At 33.3% G+C, this 16,117-nt stretch overlaps 1 protein-coding gene and 1 pseudogene across 1 annotated transcript; both read left to right on the top strand.

The window, feature by feature from the left end:
• Nucleotides 1-73: 73 nt before the first annotated feature.
• Nucleotides 74-7,887, top strand: LOC143599720 (leucine aminopeptidase 1-like). Its single transcript, XM_077077611.1, has 10 exons — nt 74-356; nt 1,477-1,897; nt 2,589-2,783; nt 3,818-4,043; nt 4,815-4,941; nt 5,902-5,997; nt 6,084-6,161; nt 6,268-6,328; nt 6,652-6,839; nt 7,676-7,887. Exons 1-10 carry the CDS (start codon nt 111-113, stop codon nt 7,805-7,807), a joined length of 1,770 nt encoding a protein of 589 aa, XP_076933726.1. The 5' UTR covers nt 74-110; the 3' UTR covers nt 7,808-7,887.
• Nucleotides 7,888-9,182: 1,295 nt separating this feature from the next.
• LOC143599717 (receptor-like protein kinase ANXUR2) lies at nt 9,183-11,193 on the top strand (annotated as a pseudogene).
• The last annotated feature ends 4,924 nt before the right edge of the window (nt 11,194-16,117 follow it).

Here is a 16,117-nt window from a genome sequence, read left to right on the forward strand (position 1 = left end):
AAAAAATAAAGGACTTATTTTACTATTTTTTCATAATATTATAATGTGATTGCTTTAATTCTGAATTATCCAAATAAAATGCTGTAACGTCATCTAACAAACATTTGAAAATGGCATTACCAATTACACTACCATCTTCTTCTTCTTCCACAACTCTTATTATTGCTTCTTCACATTCTTTTAATTCCACCAAATTTAAATCAATACCCAATTTAGGGTTTTCAATTTCAGTCACCAATGCTTCTAATCTCAAAAACCCATTATTGTTTTACTCTCAAAGAGTGAAAAGACCGAGTCATGTTGTTGCTAAAGCTAATCTGGGTCTCACTTATCCTGCAGAAGTTGATTCCCATAAGGTATGCTTCTTGAATTTGATTTTTTTTTATTTGTGTACTGTGCACATAAGGTGTTCGACGAAATGCCTGTCGTTTAAATTGGTGTGTTTTGGTAATCTTTATTACTAAAAGAAAGAGTATGCTTATACACTTTGCTAGTTTGTTGTTTTTTAAGTTTTATAAATTTTATAATCAGTTTACACGTTTATGTGAATTATGTGATACAATGTGTATGGGTGTGCGTGAAACCGAAATAAATGGCCCGTAATTGAAATAACCGTCATAACCAAACAAGGTTTTTATGGTTTTTCAAAAACTGAAATTTTGGTTCCGTTTTGGTATTGCATGTCCTGGAAAGGCAAAAACTAAAAAAACGAAACCAAACCCGAAAAACCGAATTTTGTTACTTTTCAAATACGTATTAGATTATTAGTATTAGGATTCAATTGTGTGTATCGTGTTTATCTTCTCGCGGGTCCGCACTTATTTGGAAACAATCAAGTTAGAGTTGTAGCTATGAGTGCTACAGACGGTCTAACGAGAGGAATGGGCGCAATTGAAAAGGGAGCTCTGCTAAGTTTTCTGGTCGGTGGAGTGACTCTTGGACGTATCTTCAATGTGCTTGGGGAGCCTTAGGTTCTGTAGAATATAGATAATAGCACACAATTACCTATTCATAGATCTGTACCTGCCTTTATACAGTTAAATACAAAAGTAAAAGTAAAAGTGTAAAACACTCTATTTTTGAAATCGGAATTAAAGTAGTAGATCTTTTTGCTCCTTATCGTTTGAGTTAGGATTATCTAGGGTTTTCCTCCATTGTATACACAGTTTAGATATATTATTATCCAGTGTCTTTTACATTATTGATTTTATGTATCATAATTTTGATTTTCGAATGTTAAATAATTCACGAAAAACTAATAAATGGTGTAGTCCAAAATTTACAGGCCCACATGGTAAGAATCAATTAATCATAAACTAACCGAATTTTGTAAGCCTAAAAGATTCAGGCCCAAATCCATATTTTGGGCCTCTTTTCAGCCCAACTACATTAAGCTTATAATTTATGCATATATGTAGTTATTTGTAATAGCAGAAAGATTGAAACTTTGTTCTTTTATTTTTTGAAACATAAAAGATATCTTTCACTGCAAAAGATACTGATTTGCTCGAATGGAAAGGCGATATTCTTGCAATTGGTGTCACCGAAAAAGACATGATAAAAGACGAGAATTCGAAGTTTGAAAACGATGTCTTGAAGAATCTTGATACTCAGTTGAACGGGCTATTATCTGAAGTATCTGCAGAAGAAGACTTCAGTGGAATGGTTGGACAGTCAACGGTTGTTAGGATATCGGGCCTTGGAGCCAAACGGGTCGGTTTGGTTGGGCTTGGAAATGGGCCCACTGGGTCATCAAGTTCTGGTTATAGGAGTCTTGGTGAGTCGGTTGCCTCGTTGGCTAAGGCTTCTTGGGCTAATAAGGTTGCGGTTGCACTTGCGTCTTCACAAGATTTAAGTCCTGAGTTAAAGCTCACCACAGCTTCAGCAATAGCAACGGGTATGTTTTGTTTTATTTCTGAACTTTGGGCTCGGATCGCTTATTGTTTGTTAATTAATGTATATACATGTTTGGTTATTTTTATGTACATTTTAGATATGCTTTTTCTACGTAACATAATTTATATTCTTTAGTTATTTTCCTCGTAATTTTATATATGATAATAGCTATATGAATAACAGGCACGTGTAGGCCTGCGAGCCAGCTCGATAAGTGAAGTGCAGGCTTGAGTTTGTTTGTTAAATAAGCTTCTTTTTAGGCTTGGGTTTGTTTAAGCTCGGCTCTATTCGAGCTTTTAGCAAGCCGATCTCGAGCAGCTCACGAGTGGCTTGGCTAGTTTACAGCGTGTCATACCGTATGCAACAAATGTGTAACCGTAAAATGAAAGTGTTATTTACTTATTTGCCCCTTTCTTAAACCTAATTTGATGCACCTTTACTCCCATCTCACAAAACAGCTCTTAAATTTTTCACAAAAAACTATGCCTTTTTGTTTTATTTTTTATTTATTGAATCAATAGATATCAAAATTTGCCAAACACTCAGACATCTTATTAGTACAACTTCAAATCGAAAAACCATGCCCAGACACTATCTGATTCTGGTTATTCAATATCACAATAACAGAGGACCTAACTTAATGTGGTGAAAGTTTAATTCTTGAAATATTATAATGTTTTGGATTGTGATAGGTACATTGTTGGGGACGTATGAAGATAACAGATTTAAAACCGAGTCAAAGAAGCCGTCTCTTGAGTCCGTTGACTTTCTTGGTCTTGGAGCCGGACCTGAAATTGAAAAGAAACTCAAATACTCACAAGAAGTTTGCTCAGGGGTAATATTGGGAAAAGAGCTTGTAAACGCACCCGCTAATGTACTTACCCCTGGTTAGTTATCCTTTTCCAAAATGTCTTAAAAAATAAACATTAACGTGTTAAGTATGTCTTAAAAGACTATATTTTTATACGTACTTAGGCTTGTAGTCGAACCGAATGAACATAAACGGAGCATATCTATGTTCATTCGTTCGTTTACCTTTAACAGTTTAACCAAACAAACGATTGAAGTCATCGAACACGAACAATCCAATGAACAGGGTTCGTGTTTGTTCGTTTAACTTTAACCAAACAAACTATCGAAGTCATCGAACACGAACAATTAAACCAACAGGTTTTTCTTGTTTGTGTTAGTTTGTTTAGAGAATGAATGAGTTCGTCTTTGTCTATGTTCGTTCATTAACTGTATCAATGAACAGTTCACGAACGTAAACGAACGAATATAAATAAGCTAAAACCAATTAAAAGTAAATGTGAAGAACAATGTGTTCGGCCTAAAAATTATTAAAACTAAAACTAGACTAAATTTTATAAACCTCAAAAGTTTAAATGAATGCATTAACGAACGTAAAAAAAATGTGAACAAAGTAATATGAATAAACGTAAAAGAACAAACATAACGATTTTAAAATAATGCACGTTCACTAACATAAATGAACAAACAATCAAACACGAGCAAACGAACGGGTTTTCCTGTTGGTTTTCGTTCATTAACTGTATAAAAGATGGGTCGGAGAACTTAAACGAACGAACATAAATGAACTAGAATCAATTAAAAGTAAAAGTGAAGAACAAAAATAAACGAATTTAAAAGGTTCACAAACGTAGTTGAATGAATGAGACATGTTCGTGTTCATTTGTTTAACTGAATAAACGAACTTTCTGCCAAATGGTTCACTGAACGTTCGTTTCTTTTACAGGCATAATCGAAGTCTTTGAATAAAATGATTTAGGACTACTACTTTCAACCTGTTTGACTCTGTTTTTATTTTGACCTGTTTCAGATTATACACAATCAGGCCCTTAAATTAAACGATTTAGGCCTAGTTTTTAATAAATTATTTCTTTTTGTGGTTATTCTGCAGAGGTACTGGCGGAGGAGGCTGTAAAGATTGCTTCAACGTATAGTGATGTTTTTACAGCAACGGTTCTTGATGCTGAGCAATGCATAGAATTGAAAATGGGTTCGTTTCTTGCGGTTGCTGCTGCTTCTGCAAATCCTCCTAAATTTATACATTTACATTATAAGCCTCCAACTGGTTCGGTTAAATCAAAGCTGGCATTAGTGGGGAAGGGGTTGACTTTTGACTGGTAATTGTTCTACATACTTATATTAGGGGTTTAAACGAGCCGAGCCAGGTTGGGTGATCTCAGCTCGTTTACAAATCTAGTCGAGCCGATTTGGATTGTTTATCTTAACACGCTGAAATGTTGAGCTGAAGCTCGGGTGGTAGAAAGCTTGAGCCAGCTCATGGCTCGACGAAGCAGCTCGTTTATTTAACAAGAAATTTAATTTTATATTTTTATGCATATTAATATAAATAAAAGAAAAGGGAAGATTTTTAACATACACATAACGCCTACTTAATGAACAAAATATTTTATAATTTATATATATTAAAATTTGTGTTCTACTTTTGGGTTATAATGTGTGCTTTAGTTTAAACAAGCCATCGATCCAGCTAAACAACCCTAACGAGCCGCGCTTACTTAGCTCAGGTGCTCGGCTCATTTACGGACGAGTCAATTTCGAGCGAGCCACGAGCTTCTTGAGCGATCCTAATTTATATATGATAAACCAATCTTTTGTTCATAATTTTTAAAAAAAATTTAATTATGATCTTTATACGGCATCAATACAATAATAATCTAATGATATGATAAATACAATAAAATAGACTTTGGACGACATTCAACCTGTTCCACTTTTTGCCATTTTTCTGAACCGTTTGAGATTAAACACACCCCAACTCAACCCATTTTCAAGCAAAAAGGTTATCATGTTTATAATCATATGGTCATTTCCTCCTTTGTTGTATAATTCTTCTTGATGTAATTGTAATAAAATTCTGTTTCATGTAGTGGTGGTTATAACATTAAGGCTGGAGCTGGTAGTTTAATAGAACTCATGAAGTTTGATATGGGAGGCTCCGCAGCAGTTTTAGGTGCTGCAAAAGCTCTTGGCCAAATTAAACCACCTGGAGTAGAGGTGAGACTTTGTTAGTGGTCAACAAAGAAATCTATTTTTTTTTTGAAAAATCATATATTTGTTTATTTTTGTTACTCTTTAAGAATTATGGTATAAATATGCACACGTATTTGCTCATGTGAGTTAGGGTTGCAAACGAGTCGAGTGAGCTGTGACAGGTTGGGCTCGGACTTGGCTCATTTATCTAACGAGTTAAAATGCTGAGATCGAGTTCGGATCGTAAAAAGCTCGAGCCGGCTCGTGTATCTTTTAAGTAAATAATTTAATATTTTTACACATATTGATCTATGTAAAAGAAAAAAAATATATTATTTTTAGCATACCCATAATGCGTATTTTATAAACTACAAAATTTGTGACTTGTATATAACAACTTTGGGTTATAATTTATATATATTCAAATTTGGGCTTTAATTTAAATGAGCCAACGAGCCAAGCTGATCCAGGTTGTACTTGGGCTCAGCTCGTTTATCTTAATGAGCTAAAATGTTGAGCTCGAGATTGACTCGTAAAAAGCTCGAGCCGGCTCTTGGCTAATCAGGCCAGCTCATTTAATTTTTACTAAAATTACTTTTATGTTATTTACAAATATTGGTGTGTATATATTTTTAACATACACATAATGCATAATTAATAAATTGAGAAATTTCTAATTTGTATATAATAAACTTTGGCTTATACTTTTGGGTTAAAATTTATATATTAAAAGTTGGGCTATAATTTAAACGAGCCTAACGACCAAGCCTACAAACCGAGCGTACCTTGGCTCGGGCTCGGCTTATTTACCAACCTTGTGAGCTTCTAGAACATCTTAGAAGCAGTATCTTTTATGCGTTGTGATTTTCTACGTTTCAAATATGATTTGCATTATTTTAATACGGTTTTCATTTTTCTTTTAATACGGTTTTCATTTTTCTTTTAATACAATTTTCAAATTGACTTGGGATATTACAACCGTAGGTCCATTTTATTGTGGCAGCTTGTGAAAACATGATAAGTGGAACAGGCATGAGGCCTGGAGACATATTAACAGCCTCAAATGGAAAGACAATTGAGGTAATTTTAAAAATAGTTATTAGACATAATATAAATAAATTTTCAGATTCCAAGTATTCCCAAACTTTATTCATTTATCGTGCTAGGTTAACAACACTGATGCAGAAGGTAGACTAACACTTGCTGATGCGTTAATATATGCTTGTAACCAAGGGGTAGATAAGGTATTTTATTTATTCCATCTGATATCATTTTTTAAATAAATTTTAATTTCCTTTCTTATCGTGTAATTCTTGATATATATTTTTTGTCTGGTTATATTATATGCAGATAGTTGATTTGGCAACATTGACTGGGGCTTGCATAGTTGCTCTTGGGCCTTCAATTGCAGGTAAACATGTTTTGCAGATGTTGACTTGGTAAAACCGGTCGGTTGGGTGACCCAAAACACATTTTGTCACTTTTGAGTCTTTGACAACTAAAAATATAAATAATAAATGCGTTACTTGAGACTATAAAGTTTTCCTTATGGTATGCCTATATAACGGTTTTGACGCATTCATTTTTATTATTATTTTGTGATGACAATAATGGATAATATGTAATTACAACCGTTTATTAGTTTGAATGTGTAACAATAATGGTAAACGTGAATTGGTGAAAAGATGGTTGTAGCCTCCGTTTACTGCTCTATATTAATGCTGGTTTTTTCAGGCGTGTTCACCCCTAATGATGACCTGGCAAAAGAGGTGGTTGCCGCCTCAGAAGCCGCCGGAGAAAAACTGTGGCGGCTGCCAATGGAGGAGAGTTACTGGGAGTCAATGAAGTCAGGGGTGGCCGATATGGTCAATACAGGCGGCCGCTATGGTGGTTCCATCACGGCAGCCCTTTTCTTGAAGCAGGTATCATGTTCAACCATTTTATCTTCCCATTTTACCCTTCCACAACAGAAAGACTTAGGGATGTTCAAAAAGATCGCGGCTTGGCTCTGTAAACAAGCCAAGCCCAAGCCCAAGCCAAGGATAGCTCGGCTTGTGGCTTGCTCGTTAGCTGGCTCATTGGCTCGCTTGTTGGCTCGTTTAAATTAAAGCCAAGTTTTTTAATGAAAAAATATTGAAAATTAACTTGATATTGAAAATTATCATTTGACTAGCTTTAAAAGTAAAGCCCAAATTTTAATATATATAAATTATGAATTGTATAGTTTATAAATTCTGCATTATGTGTATGCTACAAATATTATTTTTATTTTTATCTATACCAATATGTGTAGAATATAAAAAATATTTTTTTAATAATAAACGAGCAGGCTTGACGGGCTTCAAGCTGGCCTGAGCCCAACAGTTCAGCTAGTTAAGATAACCAGCTCTCAGTTTATAAACGAACAGAGCCTGAGCCCACCCTGACTTGGCTCGTTCACAGCCCTAGAAAGAACACATTTTATCAGTTATATTATACAGTAGTTAATTTGTTAAATGTTAAACAAAAAAGAATTAACTATTATGTTGCTGCAATAGTAATATATTATAATAACTTTTAAATGAAATTGATTTAATTTTAGGAGGTTATAAGCTTCAAAGTTACCCATTTGGGTCCCTCCCAACATTTTTATTACCGTGTTTGACTTGATCCGACCTGTTTCGCTTTAGCTATTTTTTTATTGAGTGACCAACCAATTATAATTTGGGTGGAAATTGGCACTTTTGTTAATCTTTTTTTTTTTTTTGCTTCATGGCAGTTTGTTAACGAGAACGTCGAATGGTTGCATATTGACATGGCGGGTCCTGTCTGGAATGACAAGAAGAAAGCCGCAACCGGATTTGGAGTTCCTACTTTGGTTGAATGGGTTGTGGCCAACTCATCATCTTGAGCGTTAGATTTTCCCATTTTACTCATTTACAGAAGGAAATTCGTGGTTTCTATAGAAAAGTTTTTGATATTTCAACAAGATAAAAATGTGGCAATTATGAAATGGCATGGTATTTTTATTATGTATATGGTGCATATGTGTGAACCCTCGGGTGGGCAAAAGTGAAATTGCACTAATTTTGACGTTATTTTACTAATCTCGTGAAAATAACGTTAAAAGTGACGGACGGTTAATCAGGCATCATGTAGTGGCGTTGATAGCTGAAAGATAAAGGTACATGCACCGATCAGCTGGTGTCCCGATGATTGAGTGCTATGTGCCTTATGTCCAAGGCTTGATGCAAAACTACTATCGAGCCGGGGGTCTCACCGGAAGCAGCCTCTCTATCCCTATGGGGTAGAGGTAAGGCTGCCTACATCTTACCCTCCTCAGACCCTACCATAGCTTTGCTATTGGTGGGATATGCTGAGTACGATGATGATGATGATGATGATGATGATGATATGTTAGGGTAAAGGAAGGAAATATTGGCCATGATTTGCAATTTGGAGTGGTTTAAATCTTGATTTATTTGTTTTTCTTCCTTTTTTAATAAAATTTTTTGCTTGATGTTTTTATATGGTGGCAAATTCCCTAATTTGCCATTATTTTATGTGAACAGAAGTTGGTTTAGCAACCCTTAAAACAGATTTGTAAGAGCATTCCCATCATATCTTAAAAAATTATGAGGGAAATTTTCATATATATGGGTTTAGAGGTGCACAAGACTGGTTTTTTTACCAAATCAGACCAGTTTGGTCAACGCCTAGTCAAAACCGGTTTGGTTTAGAAACGGTTTAAGAGCATGAATTAATGTTCGAACTGGTCATAACCGATTCATTTCGGTTTAAAACCAGTTTATTTCAGTTCAGTATGGTTTCAAATCGGTTTGGTTTGACAGTTCCAAAAGAGGAACAACTACTAGAACCGATGGGCTGAGTCGGTTGGGAACCGGTTAGCCTGAAATCGGTTTTTTGGTCAAACAAGTTCGGTTCGGGTTGTAGTGACCAGTTCCAACCCGTTTTCTTTTCAACTCTATATGGGTTGTATATACATTGGGCCATCACATTGAGTTCTATGTGATTGCTATTTTTTGATTAAATAATGAGAATTTAGTCCAAATAGTTTTGTTTTTTTTTTGTTTTTTGTTTTTTTTTTTTTGCATATGAAACCACATATGTAAAAATAATTATTTTTAGACTAGATTCACATTATTTATCAAATCAAACTCCATTAAAATGTTTTTTTTTAAACAATGTTTTTTAGGAGTCTACCTGTAACAGGATTTCAACCGTTCTCAGTTATTTAAAGATTCAGGTCCAACTCGAAAACCCCCATGGGTGGAAACCCCAACAATCGGATAAAACCGCCTTCCGACGTATACACCTAGACTTAAACCGACGACCTCTTCTAGAAGATACAACCAAGCTACCACTAAGCCAAAAAGGCGGCGCTAGGCATTCAAATACATAATGCTAGAATTAAAGGTGCCGAAAACAGGTCAACATGGACAATATAACAATAATAGTTGGATTCACTTGCTCATTTAATAATTGGGTCGAAATAATCACGAGTCCAATCGGACCACCTTCTTTTGATTTGTTGCATTTTTAGTGTGAATGAATATATTATAAATTCAGAAACCAAATTCGTTGCATACAAAAAAAGAACATGATCATATAATCTAACTTTATGTCTTTATGATATGAACGTATCTAAACGGTCGAATTTGACAACCTGCTACAGATTTTGGGTTTAGATTTTTTCCTTTTATAATTCATATATTAAATATAAGAATCCAATTACAACAGAGAAATGGGTAATCAGCCAACAAGCTACGCCGTCACCCCCTTTTAAATAACAAATATGATCCTACTAAAAACAAAATTATACTTCTTTGACATCGATAAGTTATGCTACATAACAAAAGTTAAGTAAAACAATAAATCTAAATGAACTTGTTTTGAGTAAATTAATGACAACGCGTTAGAAAAAGTCAGTCCGTCGCAAGTGTATGTTTATAATTTTTATAAAATTATATATTTTATAAACTATTAAAGAAAAAACAAATTGAATTAAAAGTTTTAATTAAATTAATATAATAATAAATTTTTTTAGAAAAAACATTCACGGTTGTCAAGAAAATTTTGGAAAAGCACTAGGTGTCTAGTGCTTTTTTGAAAATTCAAAGTTGTCAGAAAATCTAACCAGACCACCGATTAATTTAAAAATATCCTGGCAACCGATTAATTTAAAAAATCTAACCAAACCACCGATTTCATTTTTCATAAAACTTATATTGAGAAATAGATATAAAATTTTATTACAACATGCTACGGTGGGCAATTTCCTATCACACTCCAAAATCCAAACAAAGTATGTACCTAGTGTCTTATTTATTAGTCTCACATGGCAACTGCAGATCCATTGCACTCCACCTCTCCTTCACTTACTTGCTGCTACAAATTCCGGCCACCGCTGCAGTTACAAATATCTAGAGATATCTCGTTTTAACGGATTACCAGGTTCGCTGGCTCAAGCCGTTTTAATTATAATCCACTACTAACACGGTTACAGTTAAAAGTCTGCAGTCTGAAAGGAAAAAGAATAGCGTCAATAATGTTTTAAAAATAAACAAAATTGAATAATACATCAATAAATTTCATATACAGTTAATAGGTCATCATAACTACTTATGCGGCCAAAGGTAGTCTCGAAAGGCATTTGAACAACCCGAACCTCACATGGACACAAAGATTGAAGATATGTATAGGCGTGGCTCGTGCGTTGAGCTACCTCCATCATGATGAGGGGCGTGGTTATGGTGTTATACATCTTAACATCAACAGCTCCACAATTTTATTAGACGAGAACTGGGAACCCAAGTTATCCGGTTTTAAAGTTTCCGTCAAACAGTCGGTTAACCCAATGCACCAGATCATCCTTTCGGAACCTATTGGCACAATAGGGTATATAGATCCAGATATTGGAAAGAGAAAGGGTGTGACACACAAGTCAGATATCTACTCATTCGGTGTGGTTTTATTTGAATCGCGTATATTAAGAATGAGGCGAATAGGTTTCTAGCTCGATTGGCCAAATATCATTATGAAAGCGAAACCTTGCCGGATATAATCTATCCTGATATAAGGAATCAAATGTCCCATATTCACTCAAGATATACTCAAAAATGGCATATTCTTGCTTACAGAAAGATGGAGCAGACCGCCCACATATTCTACTCATTATTCTTGATAAACTTGAAAAAGCATTGAAGCAAGCTTTTAAGTTTAATCCGGATTTTGTAAGTCCTCTTCTTATTTAATTTGTCTTTACGTATGTTATTTTATTTCAACGTTTTTCATCAATCATGAGACTTGAGCTCTTATACTTTTAAGAGGTTTTCCATCTTAATAAACATTTTGATACAATTGAGCTACAAGCCCTTTCTTTTGATTGTTGACTTTACTTTTAAAAAATAGGTTTAGAAAGATTAAATTACCGTATAAATAATATTTAATATTTGTTAGTTTTCAGAAAATTAATATTTTTTTTTGTTATATTTTATAGTCTGTTGTTAATTACAGTTAAAATAGAAAAAAATTCTCAAATTACTGTATAATGGTTGTTTATTACATAAAGATTGTTTTTATCACCACTATTCATATTTTAATTCTCCAAAGAGAGGATTTTTTAGAGCTTTTTTATTAGGGATGCATTGACAGTCCTAATTCCATACTGAATTGCAACATGTTGTCATGTACCGGCCCAATACATGTCCGTACCGGCCCATTAATTAAGTATCGATTTATATATGAGTGTGTATTAGTGTATATATGGTCAAGTTATTTTACAGTAAAAAATAAAAATGATAAGTATGAGGAATCAAAATTAATTTAAATGTGTCAAGTATGGACCAAAGAATAAAGGGTATAAAAGTAATACTCCTTCCGTCTCATTTTAAATGTTTGTTTTTCTATTTTTGGTTGTCTCAATTTAAATGTCATTTCTATACATATAAATTCATTTTTCAATTGTGCCCATACTATTACATATACTAGATGTTTCCAATGGTTTTTAGCCATAATAACTTAAAGGACATTATTGTCATTTTACAGCTCATAAAATAAAATGATCAAACATTTCTTAATTTGTGTGTTTTGGGTCTCATGACATTTAAAATGGGACGGAGGGAGTATTAAGTCACATGTTAATTCCTTCATCATTTTTAAACGTCTATAACTTTTTCATATGATTTTTTAAAATAAAATTCACCATAATAACAAGCGTTTTTTACCTTTAATATGAGTATAATTTTGTTATATAAGAATAAAAAATAATTTACGTCATTGTGTCTTTTTGCTTACCATTGTGTCTTTTTTTCGTTATTGTGTTTTTTCGCCATTGTGTCTTTTAACTGATCATTGTGTTTTTTTAAAATACTAATAACACCGTTGTGTAATATATATATATATATATATATATATATAATGAAAAATACCAACAAATTATCTAATATATAAAACACAATGACGAATGTATATTCCACAATAACATGAAATGTAAAACACAATAATGAATACATATAATATAATAACACAATGGCCTGAAACGTAAGACACAATGGTAAATACATATAACACAATTACCTTAAACGTAAGAAACAATGGTAAATACATATAACACAATTACCTTAAATGTAAGACACAATGGTAAATACATATAACACAATGACCTTAAACGTAAGACACAATGGTAAATACGTATAACACAATGACCTTAAACGTAAGACACAATGGAATCTACATATAACACAATGACCTTAAACGTAAAACACAATTGAATCTACATATTACACAATGGCTTGAACGTAATACACAATCAACATAAAGCAAATGTTGAGCACAAAGACACTGTGACAAACGAAAGACACAATGACGTAATCTTTGTTTTAATTTTTATCTTTAATATAAGTATCAATTGAAAAACACAATGACTAAAATACATAACACAATGCATAGAGAAACCCAATTAAAAAACACAATGGACAACCAAATAACACAATACAAAAAAACCCACCAACTTTTTATTTTTATTTTTATATAACAATATTATATTCATATTAAAGATAAAAAGCGCTCATTATTATGGTAAAAAAAATTTCTAAAAAAAACGTCGTTTGAAAAAGTTATAGACGTTTTAAAATGATGGAGGAATTCACATGCGTCTTGCATGTGGAGAGAGAGAGAGTCATCATAAGTGGGTTATTACCTTCATGTCTTTTTCATCAATTTTTATTTTCAAATTAATCTCCATCATCCAAATCTAAGATCAATTGATTAGATTCCTTCTCACCATTCACATTTTTGTTGTCCTTTGTAATTTAACTTTACCCAAATATTGAGTACTAGGTTAGAAACCCGTGTATTACACGTGCCGAATATAGCAAAATGCATACATAATAAGATATTAAGATGTTTATATATTTAAATAATTTGAAAATTTTGACGTGGTAGCAACGTATCGTTTTACTTAAATCTTATATATTTGAAATGAAATTGGATAGAAACCACGAAAGTCATGGGAAGACTTATAAGGTGTTAAAAGGAATAGCAATAGTGTTTCTTATTACCTCATCGAAGCCCAATTCTTAAAACCTACCATATACCATATTGTATGTCTGCTTGTCTTTTTAGCCTAGATGTCATACTCAGGACGCAAAAATGTATACAAATTTATTATTTATTTTACATAAGTATCATAAAAATGTTTGTCCACACCAAAAACAAAAACATCTTGACCCGTTAAAAATATGCTAAGTGGTGTATTTTAAGGCCCTTTTTGGTGATTAGTCTTTCGTATTTGTTTCATGTGTTTCGTTTGTGTTTATGTATGTTTGTTAAACACTTGTCTTTGTATGATTGGGCCTTAGGCCATTGTACTTAGAGCCAATTGGGCTGATTCATAAAATATTTATGTGCATGAGAACTAAATAGTATGAAAGTCTTATACACAAACAACTTTTGGTAAATCTTATCTACAAACTCTCTCTTTCTCTATTCTAGTTCACGGCAATAATAACCAACAAACAAGATCCGAGATCTCGGTCCTAACTAGTTTTTTCCGCCAACTAGTGTAGGTTAATCAAAGAGAACTAGTAATAGTTAGTGTGTTGTTAGATCCGGTCGAGGGACCTACAATTAGTATCAGAGACTAACCACTACCAAGTCGAAGAATAAAAAGAATTCAAAACACAACCCCAACTACTTAGTTATTATCGGACGAAATCATACATTTCATTATGTATTTATTTTACAATTGCTTTATAACTTCAACAATTACCCATACCATCATTAATGCTTAGTTATTTTGGAATGAGTAACTCACATACAACCTAATCATACTCATAAATGTAACCCTTATCCACAATAATATGTAGTAAAACCAACCACCTAGCTATGAACACCAATATATACACTTGATACCGCTAGGCTACAAAATCATACAAAGTAGACAACCGATTGAGGTCTCGTAACGACTAACTAAATTAAAAGACCAAAGAGATAAATTAACCCCTAATGTCTTAATGTCTTGGTCCAACTAAAAGGGGCGAACTACTGATCTAAACAACCTTAACCTTATGAACCCTGTGACACGTCTATCACAATCAATCGAAAACACTGACATTCAGCAAACATGCAATCAAGAGTAAACACAAAACCAAATTATATAACCTATTACTACACGTGGCTCAAATAAATTAATATCATTCATTGACAGCAGTAACTAAACACATAATAAACTCATGATAATATGAATTTGAAAATAATCATCCGATCAATCATTCGTTAAACACCCAAAACACTCGTTAAATCATCGTTACTAACCAAACCTAGGTAGTTCATAAAGTTTATCTACTCATATCAAAACAAATAACGAAATCAGAAGTACCTAGGTTTTTCATGAAGCTCACGAGTCGATTACAAACTGACTTCAAACGTATAATAAACACAAAACTGAACTTACAAGACTCGTTAAGATCTCCAATCTTCAACCCGAATGATACCAAATCTTTCTCCTGCTCCAAAATCACCTTAGGATGTTGTGTGATGGATGGGAGGTCGAAGAATGGCTTCTAGGGTTGTAAACTCAACTTATATATATATATATATATATATATATATATATATATATATATATATAATGGTTTCCAAATTTTTTCATTGATAGTTAGCTCACAGAGCATCATGAAGAGTAAATAACCAGATATCGATGTGGATTCAAATCAGCAGATTCTTGTTTTCTTCATAAAATTTTCGTTTTAGCTACATTTTCCTCCCTGTTTTTTCCTACGTGTTCATATTTCAACCCTCTATCATGCCATCTTCCAAAAATTTCATTTCCAATCTATTATTATTTTCCAATTTCCTTCTCTTAATTTCGTGCTTTCTCCCATGTGCTTATTTCCTCATGACTTAGCCTTATTTTCCGCTCCTCTCGTGCACATGTACCTATGAATAACAAAAGTACGTAATTTCATGCTAATTTCGATAAATAAACACCAAAATTTAACATGAAAACGTATCAAAACGGGTAAGAAAATGGATATGTTTTACAACACATCAGTTACTAACTTCAAATTTTATATCTTTCTTAGGAAACTTTTGATTATTATTTTAACACTTCTCTCTCCCTCTATACACACACATACACACACATATATATAAAATGAACGACAATTTATATATATACAATTTTGAATGTAGGTAGGCAAATGAGTTGCATTCTATATTGTTTGGTTTATACTTTATATAAGGTGTTTTTTTTTCTTCTACGAGTCACTGTAGACAATTCTCCTCTTCCGTTTTCTTGCTCTTTTCTCTATATTTTTTGCAACTCTGCTTCTCATGTCTTTTCTTAGTTATAATATGCTTATTCATTAACCGTGGGAGATAGAATCGAGATTCCGACCATCTCCCTTCGACTCTTCTAGTGACCTTCGCTTTCCGTTGACGGTTTTAAGCAGCAAAATCGGGCAGCACCGTTTCATCTTCTCAGACGACGGTGGTTGTAGATCGGTGATGGCAACCCTTTTTTGGATTAAATATACACATTAATTATGAACTTCGGTAAGTTTTAATAAAAATACTTTCAATTTTATTTATTATATGCACGTTTTGGTAGGCTAGGTGTTATGGCGGGGTGGTGGTGTCACTTCTGACACCTCACCACACTTAGGGCACATTACGTGGGGTCCATCGTATTTCATCC

The sequence above is a fragment of the Bidens hawaiensis genome, unplaced genomic scaffold (genome assembly GCF_021521415.1).
Source record: "Bidens hawaiensis isolate Kalapana, Puna unplaced genomic scaffold, B.hawaiensis_p1.1 tig00052552_1, whole genome shotgun sequence".
Taxonomy (NCBI): Eukaryota; Viridiplantae; Streptophyta; class Magnoliopsida; order Asterales; family Asteraceae; genus Bidens; species Bidens hawaiensis.

Bases quoted from the DNA above. Each gene is read 5' to 3' on its own strand.
- LOC143599720 (XM_077077611.1), top strand. From the start codon at position 111: ATGGCATTACCAATTACACTACCATCTTCTTCTTCTTCCACAACTCTT. The intron at 6,162-6,267 runs GTATTTTATTTA...TATTATATGCAG, and splicing joins GTAACCAAGGGGTAGATAAG to ATAGTTGATTTGGCAACATT. The intron at 6,840-7,675 runs GTATCATGTTCA...GCTTCATGGCAG, and splicing joins CAGCCCTTTTCTTGAAGCAG to TTTGTTAACGAGAACGTCGA.